The sequence below is a fragment of the Triticum aestivum genome, chromosome 7B (genome assembly GCF_018294505.1).
Source record: "Triticum aestivum cultivar Chinese Spring chromosome 7B, IWGSC CS RefSeq v2.1, whole genome shotgun sequence".
NCBI classification, from domain to species: domain Eukaryota; kingdom Viridiplantae; phylum Streptophyta; class Magnoliopsida; order Poales; family Poaceae; genus Triticum; species Triticum aestivum.
The window spans coordinates 396,174,178-396,185,399 of NC_057813.1; the positions used below are offsets into that span (position 1 = coordinate 396,174,178).

General features: G+C 40.6%; 1 protein-coding gene across 1 annotated transcript; it reads right to left on the bottom strand.

The window, feature by feature from the left end:
- Window positions 1-3,214: 3,214 nt before the first annotated feature.
- Window positions 3,215-7,803, bottom strand: LOC123158974 (uncharacterized). The gene is made up of 11 exons (XM_044576783.1): window positions 7,219-7,803; window positions 6,853-7,041; window positions 4,664-4,771; window positions 4,532-4,573; window positions 4,354-4,449; window positions 4,200-4,268; window positions 3,927-4,040; window positions 3,783-3,815; window positions 3,641-3,691; window positions 3,496-3,573; window positions 3,215-3,412 (listed from the first exon to the last, which is right to left on the bottom strand). Exons 1-10 carry the CDS (start codon window positions 7,585-7,587, stop codon window positions 3,496-3,498), a joined length of 1,149 nt encoding a protein of 382 aa, XP_044432718.1. The 5' UTR covers window positions 7,588-7,803; the 3' UTR covers window positions 3,215-3,412.
- Window positions 7,804-11,222: the final 3,419 nt, after the last annotated feature.

Consider the following 11,222-nt stretch of genomic DNA (forward strand, 5'->3'; position numbering starts at 1 on the left):
TATAAATCTTCAAGAGCCTAGCTTTACGCGTCCTCCTAGGTAAAAAGTACTACTCTCACCGATGCCTGCGACATAGTAGTAGTACTACTATGGATCCCAAGTAGTAGTACTACTAGTACAATGAAAGAGAAGGCGAGAGGGTTAAAAAATATAATACTAAATTATACTACTACTAAACTTGTCCCGGTCAAGAAAAGAAAAGAACTAACAAGTACCACTACTCTAACACACGGTAATGAGAGAATGGAATACCCAGGTAGATGGTGACGGTCCGATCAGGGTAGATCATGTCATCTTGTTGCACATCAATGGTACCATGGGTAACGACTGTTAAGATAGTTGATCCTAATTTGCCAAAGTCAGCTACAAGGTTACAGGTAAGACCAATATCGGATGCAAATGCACAGCCAGGATCAGTGATTTGATTTTGATCGAGGGATGCCTGGTCCCTACAAAATAATGGAGTACCGTTAGGGATGCAAATGATTGTTTGTGCATTTCGTTTGTTATCTCCCGTACCGTAGGATGCCACCCAGATGAAACAAGTCCTCTGGCTTGTCACCGCGAAGATGCGGCCTACATGGCACACGACGTCTTCGGACTTGTTTGGGTACAAATATGTCACGGCCAACATGTGCCAGCCTCTGCGGTGCAGGGCCATTCGTATTGATGGCAATCCTAATGTCGAACACCGCGATGAGATAGTAATCGTCGTAACTGCGGTGCTTTGTCGGCAGGTCCACAATTGTTATCTTCTTCATTCTCATGGTGGCATCATCATACCTATTCAAGCCCAACGAGTCCAGAAGACCGATCCCACTGCTGGAGAAGGGGTCTACGGGTACGACCGCGTTGTTGTGGATTTGTGCAAATGATGGTGGTATCTGGACGTAGGTATGCTAGGCAATCTTCGTTGGCACCAACCCAAACCTGTGCGACGATGGACAATGGAGAAATTACTGGATGGAATAACTAAGTACTATATTTAGAATATATAGACTACATGATCAAACTCCATGCCTGACCTGCTCATCGGACAAAATACGACTACATCTCAACATCAGCAACTCTAGCGGAGTCAACATGCAACCACGGCCACGTTGCGGTGGATTATTTGATGGATTATCCCATTGAATAACCTTCTTCTCGAGGACGCATGGAAGACCAACAAGCATGGCCTTCTCCCAAGACTGTTTACGCGCCATCTTAAAATAGTTGATGCAGGAAGCATCGAGTCTTGTGGCGGTGAGGAAGTCGGAGCGGCATGCGATTTCTCCCAGAGGATTGTCGTCCAAGGTCTCCCAACCCCGAGGAGGAGGTGAAGCGCCTGGTGAATCCATGACAACATCAAATAGCTTTGGTCTCTTCGGGTGGAGGGGAACTGGCGAGGAGATAAGAGCGTAACCGCAGGGCCTCATCCCTTCGTTTAGGAAGTTATGCGGGCAGGCATTAGTGGTAGGATCAGCACATTCCTGTTGTTGAGCGTTTATTCAACATTGCATCTTTGAATTGATTATTACTGGTTACCATATTATGAGTATTCCCAACTTCAAATACATCTACGTCGTGCGTTTGACATCATGCAATCGCTCAATCCAAGCTTTGAGAGTTAGGACTGTTCACGTGCAACGTCAGCGGCGGCCGTGGGCCTCACACCTTTGTCATTTAACAAGTTTCGAGGGATCAATTTCCCTTCATTCTTTATAAGACAATTTAGACAGCTGAACTTAAATTGTTTTGGGCATTGAACTGTCTAAAACGTCTTATAAAAGAGAGAGTCTAGCTGACGGCCGGAGGCTCGCTAGCGCTCGCTAGCGGCCGGCCAAATAAAGTAAGCGTCTGTCCTCATGTTCCAGGAAAGACAGGACACTGCTAATTAATCACCCTATGTGGTCTCTTCTCACGTAATGGATGTCCGCTGCATTAATGTTTCTCATGTTCGTCTTTTGTGCATTAGTTTTTGGTTTTCAAAATTATAAAAGACATATCTTCTAAACCGCGCGTTGAAATTCAGATCCGTATTCACCGTTGAAACCCTCACGACGTGCTCCTCAAAAGTAGATCCCGCATGGGAATGTTTCAACGAACTAGTCTTCCTGCCAACTAAATATCAATGTGTGTGTAACTAGACTACATTGTCGCGCCAACTGAGCATATGTGTGTGTGTCAATAGTCCTGTCAACTAAACATCAATGTGTGTGCAACTAGACTACATTACAGCACCAACTGAGCATATTTGTGTGTAACTAGTATCCTGCCATCTAAACATGATGCGTGTGCACCTAGACTAAATTACAAGCCAACTGAGCATATATCTGTGCAACTAGTCTTTCTGCCAACTAAACATCAATGTGTGTGCAAGTAGACTACATTACAAACCGACTAAACATCAATGTGTGTGCAACTAGACTACATTACAAGAGGAGGTTGCACGTCGACTTTCGTCGTGGCAATAGACTAATTGCACATCAAAGTTGTCGTGGTTACTAGGTTGCAACTTCATACGAAGGTGCAGCTCCAACCATTAGTCTTGGAAAAAGTTGCACGATGTAGTACTAAAGTTGCACGATGTAATACTAAAGTTGCACAATATATCATCAAAGTTGGCATCAACAAAATTTCGTTGAAACATACCCATAGGGAATCTAGTTTCAAAAATCTCGTCGCGAAGAACCCACCAGTGAAGACAGATCTGAATTCCGATACGCGGTTTGAAAGATATGACTTTTTAAAAATTGAAGATCCAAAATAAATACATGTATCTGTTTTGTTATACATCGGATATAATAAGTCTGACTGCATTTAATGATCAATCACATGCACTAGCAGACAAATCCTACTCATGCATGTGTGTGTTTCTCCAAAGGGTGCGCGTGCATTTCGGAGATTTTAGGCTTATAAAAAGTGAACAGAGGGAGCAGTACAAATAATAACTCGTCTCCCACAAGTTTGCACTCTAAACACCCCATATTGCAAAAGGCCCCTACTTTCTGCACATTCAAGAGTAACAGGTCTGCCGCCGAACCCCAAACGTCCGCTTCCATAGAATCAGAGGCTATACAGCCTTGTTTATAGAGGCTATAAAGAGCTAGGTTTTGTAAGTTACAAATGTCATTTTAACAGAGGAATGCATAATCCGTAAGCATCTCTTGACTGCAACCCTTCGATGCCATAGCGCCAGAAACTGAGGTAAACGATGAGGCGTCTTCCACAATAACTATTATAAACCTAATGAAGTAATCATAGAAAAGTTTGCAAACATTTTTACCACAAGAACACCACCACTCTTAACATCAATATATGCCATAATACAGATACATCATTAATTGCAGGCGAGTGAGCAACAGACTATATTTCAGAAGGAACAATTGTCTAAATCTGTCGGTGTCTTGGGTTCCGAGACATATCAATTCTGCAAAATGATGTGCACATCTTTTTAGACCAATAGACAATTACTAGGAATTTAGATAATGTACAAAACACACATATGCATACTTATGGACCCAGGCCAATGTGTTTAGCAATCTTCATCTTCCTCAAAATATACTCGTGCCACATCATGGGTTTATGAAGCTGAAAATGAACTGAAAATGAGTTGCAATCTTCAAGAATAAGAAATTTCCAGCGCATCTGCATATACCTTATTCCATACTGCCGATCTAATCAAACGGCATGCTCCGTCCTCTGTAGCCTACACAAAATATCAGTGTTTGCGTCATTGGTGTGATTAAGAAATGTTGCATTACCACTGCAAATACATGCCCACTATACACAAAACTTACATCATCAGGGATGTCTTCCACGCAAGTATCAAACTAAACAAGAAACAAAGCAGATGCAAGGTATTAGCAGAGATAATGCACGGTCAATTCAGAAATCAGAGGATCAAGGCATAAATTGCAGAACATCTGGATACAATAACTTACATTTGATTCCAAATCAGAAAGACTACTATGATCCAGTGCGAATTCCATTCTCTTTCTATATCGAGGTAATATATTCCTTCGACAGACGTCAACCAAACCAGCCCTAAAATCAATCTGAGCATGTTCAACAAAGGAAACATACATCACCAAGCATATACAGCAGGCACAAACACAAACAAACACTATTGTTGTTTATTCCTAAATAAGACCAAGGTTTGGTTCCATGAGTACATCACAAATGGCGATTCCATGGCATATGTTTACAATGCTAACCTTCTTATCAGTGGCACCCATTTTCTTAGTAGCAAACTTCCAAATCTCAAAAAAGAGACGATCCATGTCCTGAACCAAAGGAATGTTACGCTCTCAAATACAGCAAAGAGCAGTGTGATCACAGCAATTAAAAACTATTGATGAGAAACTGTACCTCATAGGCCATTAAAGTTAACTTATAGCTCATGCGCGGAAAGCCTGCCGCAATCTTCGCTGCTTGGCAGAATCCTCTATCATCCATCTCCTTCCACTAAAGAGCAAAGAAGTTATCATGGTATTATACCTACTATGTTTGTACCTTTACTCCGCTGTTTTCTTCAGGGAATACTTACCTTGGAAGATGCTCGTTCATATTCCATATAACGTTTAAGCCACTGTCCCAAAGGATAAAGGTTGTCAGCATCCCCAAAAAATATGAAATTAGCATATTGTAAATTTTTATAGCTTCGGCTGCCGATACAGACCTTGATTTTCTTTGATATTTCTTCAAAGAGCTTTACATACTCTTCATCAATTTCATAGCTAGTAAACAATGAGCGGTATGTTTCCCAATCACAGAACCTTCTACCATCCTGCAACCCAAAGTATACAAAAAAAGGAATAGATGAAATACACAACTACACTGGATACTCAGAGTGGTTTCAATGCTGTTTAAGGTACGTTGAAATGTCCATCTGTCACATAGGTGGTAAATAGGTTACCAGAATAACAATCATTCTGGAAAATAAGGAAGAAGACATAAACTTGGACATCAGGGAAGATAGCGAGTTTTTACAAAGTAACATTACTCCATCAAGTCAAAAAAATTTGGTTTTATACTTTCATAATCGTAGTCTCCAGGATGCAAATTCAGTCATTAGTTCCTACACAAATGTATTTACAGAAATACCAAAGTTTAATGTAATGAAAGCACAGTGTGACAAATACCATCGTGACACTTTTATATGATCAAACCAAATGCATAGAAAGATACCGTAAATTATGTTTTACAAAATATGACCACCATCCAAGAAGTTCCAACTTAGACAAACAAAACATTAGATTGAATAGGACTTGAACGCCTCCAAGAATCTAGAATTTTAAACCAGATATTTCTTGGAGTCAAATCCACCCAAAAAAATATTGGAGTGTTAGCTTGACATCTTGTAACTCCACCTATGCTGTCTCAACATAGCCGGTCCCAAGCCCGGGTAAAGGAGGAGGGTTGTGATAGGCTTGGTGAGCCAACGTCAAAACTCAGCCACTCTTATGAGATGAAACCCAAAAGTATTGTCATGTGCGTAGAATGTCGATTTATTGATATACACTGCATATGCCATCAAACTAGTATGATTTCAGTTCAAATCTGTGAAAACTCGCCAGCGACAAAAACAGCTCTTAATCAGGTTGTTTATAATCAACACTTAAACCTCTTCTACAGAAGAATAGAGGGCGTTCTCATCATTTCACCATGTTTCAGCAACAGCCGCAGCTGCTACATCAGAACCACCAAACAACTGCACCTCAGCTCCAACCTTCCAGCTACAGCTGCTCCTTCCAGCCAGAGCCCTTGCAGCTGCAGCCGAAGAGGCTGGAGCCCAAACAAACACACCCTTACAGTCTTATAAACAATGTATGCAAGTCATTATAGTTAATGAAATGACATGCGGGATGATCGCTCCTAGTAGCCACATGCCAGCTGTGCTCAATATGCAGTATTTCTGTTGGATCATATGTTCCGCTTTGATGAATTTGGACCTAGCGAAAAGTAAACTAAGCCTTCACGCAAAAAAGCAAAGTAGAAGCAAGACGAAGTGGAGCTATCCTACAAGCAGTAGCTTAGACTATCCGCTAAATTGATAAAACCAGACGTCTATTTGCAAACGTTTTGCCTATGATCTAAGTAATTTGGTCCAAAATATCATAACTCCTAAACAAGTGTTAACTATAAGAGAAATATCCTAGTTACCAAAAATTAATCCGCATTAAACATGTTGATCACAATGGTCATTACATCAAGATTTACAAAGGCAACCAACAACTTAACCATATAGAACATGCTGAGTACAGCGTTCATTAGTGATGACATCATGATTTACAATGCCAACCAACAACTTAACCGTGTACGCATTCAATATGCTGGGCACAATGGTAATTATATCACAATATACAATGGCAACCTAACCATATTCGAGTACTATGATCATTAAATCATGATTTACAATGGCACACAATTATGTTACTGAACCACCACAGACGTGCACAGTTAATCATAGTTAGCTTAGTAACTATCAATCTAGAAAAACCAAAATCATGAACAGCTAGGAAATGAGATTGCAAAGAACCAAAGATTTTTATGGGAAACTCGTGTAAAACTTTAGCCTTTCATCTCTAAAGCTACAATCAAGAGCAAACACAACAGTACCCACATGTAATTACATGTGGCAGAAGATTCTGCATTGTATTTCTTAAACTAGCTAAATTTCCAAAGTAAAAAAGAAGTATTTCTAGTAACATAGAGCTTTAAGAATGACAGGACAAAATTACATGGTGATCATAACCCTCATACACCGTAAATAAAGAATATGGACATGCCATTGTAGCCTGTATTCTATTTTTCTATGCATTAACACTAAACTAGCCACACATTATGAGTCCAAGCAGACACACTTACGTCTCCATTTTTGAGGACAAGGCTCTGGTAGTCATCCAAGTCAGCAAGCAAAGAGTAGCCACGGTCAAAGTACCAATCCAGAGAATCAGCATTCTTATAGTAATCAAACAGGTCCTCCAGATTGTCTGGGGAGTACTCGTTTCCCAAAGTCACATCCTTCTGATCATCTATGCAAACTCCTTGTGCCAACTACACACAACATAAACATAAGCAGTGCGAGATTAAATTCAGTGCAAACAAGAGGATTACAAATTAGAAATTAACACAAAACATGAATAGTTATTAAAAAAAACACAATATCGACTAGTAATAGTAACATACACACAACTAAATATTGCCACGAGTAGGATATGGATGAGAAGGAACCTTGGGAGCTTTGATACGGTAGAGAGTGAGGCGCTCGTAGAGCTTGCGTTGATGTTCCTCGTCCAGCCTGCGCCCTGTGATGATCATAGGAGCACGCCTGGTGGTTAAAACCTTAAGGCATCCAAGGAACTCCTCCTCGCTGACGATATCATTTTCCAGGCCCGCAAGCTCATCTGGTGAATCGGCGATCTCGTTGGGACGTTCTTCGTTATCCTGGCCAATCGTCTCTCCATAAGCATCAGAAGATGATGTAAGAGATGGGGCTTCGTACTTGTGCCTCTTCTGCCCCGTCCATGCCCCTTTTACGTCTCCACAACCGGCGCCGGCGCCAATTGGCGGATGGTATGGGACGGGCTTCCCTTCCAGCATCTCCGCCCGCACGCCGAAGGCCGGCCGAACCCTAATATGTACTATAATAAGCTAAAGGGGATTCGCCGCTTCTCTCCTGTGGGGTGGAGTGGTGAGGAGTGGCGCGGCGGCGGCAGATGTAGGTTTCAATCGGGTGGGGGTGTGCGGCGGCGGAGAGGGGGAGGGTTCCTTCTCGATGATGATTTTCCTTGTTTTTTTTGGGGGGGGTGTGGGACGGGGGATGATGATTTTGATTGGGTGATCGTGGGAGAGAGACTGCTCGCATCGAAGTTACTACTAGTTTCTGTTGGGGCTGCAAGAAAAGATCGAGCCTCCTGAGCTGTTTGTGATTGATTCGTTTTTTGACTCGACTCGAGATCGACTCGAAAAAAAAACAAGCTGAATTTGAACACTTTATGTAGCTCGACCGAGAAATGAGTCGATCTTGAGCCAATGTTAGCTCGCTCGATTTTAGCTTGATAGTCGACAGAATATCATTATGTTAAATGATCATGCCATATATTAAATGGAAATAAAAATAATTTATTATCACATATGTTGTTCATGATTTTCTTCATTTTATTTACCAAGGGATATGGTAACTTAATTAAGTGCAGAGAAAATTTAGGCCTAATTATGGCACGTGATCGACTATGTGCTAAATATCCTATATTTTTGGCAAAGATTCCGAGCAATATTCACTTTTTTTTCATCCATAGATTTATAATTTTTATCATCTTATTTAGCTCGAAACTAGCTCGGGATCGACTCGAAATCATTACAAGCTGAGCACGAGTCATGTTCTACAGCTCGATCATGAGTTTCTCTCAGTTTAAGCTCGCTCGAATTTTCATATGAGTTGAGTTGAGCCAACTCCAACTCGCTCGAACTCGACTCGTTTGCAGCCCTACTTCCTATAACCACCCCGCCACGGAAGGGGATCTGATTAGACTCAACGTTTTTCCTAGTTTATTTCTTTCTCCTCTCTTTTCTTTTTTTCGTCTTTCATTCATTTTTCTGCTTTCGTTTTCTGTTTTTTTTTTATTTTTTTTCTTCTTCCTGGTTTCTTCCCTCATCGACTTTCATTTTCGTTACTTTTCCTAAATGCGAGAACTTTTTCCAAATCAATGATGTTTTCTTCGGATTGGATGAAATTTTGTTTTCAAAATAAATTAACTTTTTTTAGTTTAGTGAACTTTTTTAAAAGTTGATTATTTTTTTGGAAAATTCTTTTTAAATCTACAAATATGTTAACTTTTCTCTAAATTGATGAACTTTTTTTGGAATTTGATAAACTTTTTCTACAACTCGATGAACTTTTATTCAGATTTGTGAACTTTCTTTCACATTTGGTGAACTTTTTTCAATCCGATGAACATTTTTGAAAAAAAACAATGAAATTTTTCTAAAATCAATGAAATTTTTTTCATATTCGATGAACTTTTTTTCAAATTTGATTAAATTTTTATAAATCGGTGAACTCTTTTTCAAGATCAATGAACTTTTTTTCAGATTCGGACCTTTTTCAAAATTGATGAACTTTTTAAAAAATATCATGAAATTTTGTTCAAATTCCGTGAACATTTTTTAATTTGTAAACTTTTTCAATTTTTGTGATTTTTTCTTTTTTTATATTATTTAACCTGAAGAAAGTTGTCTACTCCCTTCGTTCCAAAATAGATGACTCAACTTAGTACTAACTTTAGTATAAAGTTAGTATACAGTTGGGTCATCTATTTTGAAACGGAGGGAGCATATGTTAATGTGTGTACTAAAAGTGGGGTCAAATAGGATTATTTCCCAGTCATAAGCAACAAACTGAGCCTGGTCTAGTGGGAAGGCTCGAAGATGTTGATTTAGGCGAGCAGAGATTGATTGCCTCTTTTCTCGAATTAACGTTTCGTTTTTCTTTGCATTTGTTTTTCTCCACGGGTTGATTGGGTCGGCCCGCTACACACCGCGTGTGAGCGCCAAGAGCGCTAGTTGGCAGCGCCGACTAGGAGGTTCCGATACTGCTTCCCACCGTTTATAAATGGCCTGATTAAATCTTTTTCCTGAAATTTTATTTTTGAATAGCCCAAAAATAGGCCCAAAATTTGTATTTGTGCGGTGACATGCAGTCGTGTGGTGTCGCATTTCTGCGGAAAGGTCCCTCAATTTTTGTAGAATCGATCCCCACCCCACTCCTTGGTGTTGACAACATCAAAGGGGAATCACGTTGTCTCCCTCCCCTCTTCCCTAATCCCTAACCCTAGCGACGATGGAGATCACTCCGACGTTGGCGGGAATGCCTATGGCAGTGGCAAAGGGTGATGCGAAGAAGATCGCCAAACTCCGCGAGATCTGTAGCTAGTTTCCCAACCTATAGATGCTTTACGGGGAATCCGGCAGGATTGCCAGGCTCGAATGTTCAGAGACGGAGCCATTCCGATCAAGATAATCTACTGGGTGATCGCTATGCCACTACCGGTGCGGAGTTGGTGTTGGAAAGCCCACAGGTCTCGCATTTTTCGCGTGTCGGGTCTGGAGGAGGGCATCGTGACTGTGGTCATCGCTATGCCACTAACGACGGCAACCATTCAAGCGATGCCCATCGTGCTGGAGGACTAAGAGCGGGCGTCGCAGAGAAGGGGGTGGCTGTAGGCGAGGGACGTTAGATTCATCATCGCTCTGCCTTCTTCCCCCCATCGCTCTATGAGGATTGGAGCCCTCGCTCGCTCCGCTAGCGAGCAGTAGGGGCCACTCTATTGGCAACTGACAAACAGCTCATGCATTATGACCCCTCCTTCTTCTCCCTTTGTCCATTTTAGATTTAAACGTACTGATTGATTCCTCACTATTTTACAAATGGGTTGATGATTTGGTGGATGTTGCTATCACAACCCAAAATTTTCCCAAATCTGGTATGCTTAAAATTTCGTAAGGAATTGAAAAATTTCTAGAAAAAACATATGATGTTTGCCTCTAGCAATTTTTTTGCCTAGGATTTGCTTGATGTTGCCTTGTTTGATCACCTAGAGGGTCAAAGGCCCTATTCTAACATTTGGAACCCTAGTTTGAAAATTAGGAGAATATAAAAAAGGTTTTAGGGAATAATGTTGAATCCCAAAATAGGGCGACAAATTAAATTATTTATTTGGGCATAAAGGTATTCTTAATAAATCCAAATGATATTCAGACCCCCTGAATTTTTTTCCCAAAATGAATAAGATTGATTGGTGTTCGTATCAATTAAAAAATATAAAGGGAAAACATTTTAAAGGGCCTTGAATTGTCTGGTAGGAAAATAATTACCATAAGACCAAAATGACACGTCTGTGACATTATGGCCCGAACTAAAACATTTTATGTCATGGTGAAAGTGCTAGTTATCGACTAGAGGGGGTGAATAGGTGATTTTTATGAAAGTCTTCAAGACAGGCTAAGTCTTCGAAGACAGGCGGTTAAAACAATAACTAAATAGGATACAACGGAAGATAAACTACCCTAGCCATGCCAGAGAATCAAGTACAATACAGATAGTGCACAAAGACAAGTAGCAGCTAGGTAGAGCATATTAGGATTGGAGGATAGTGTGAAGACAAATATGCAATCAAAGTGAATGTCTTCACACAGTGTCTTCAAACAGAACAGGCAAGCAAAGACTTCACCAAGAT

Coding starts and splice junctions, on each gene's coding strand:
- LOC123158974 (XM_044576783.1), bottom strand. CDS start 7,587: ATGCTGGAAGGGAAGCCCGTCCCATACCATCCGCCAATTGGCGCCGGC. Junction 7,042..7,218: donor ACCGTATCAAAGCTCCCAAG/GTTCCTTCTCAT, acceptor TGTTGTGTGTAG/TTGGCACAAGGAGTTTGCAT. Junction 4,772..6,852: donor TTGTCCTCAAAAATGGAGAC/GTAAGTGTGTCT, acceptor TTTGGGTTGCAG/GATGGTAGAAGGTTCTGTGA.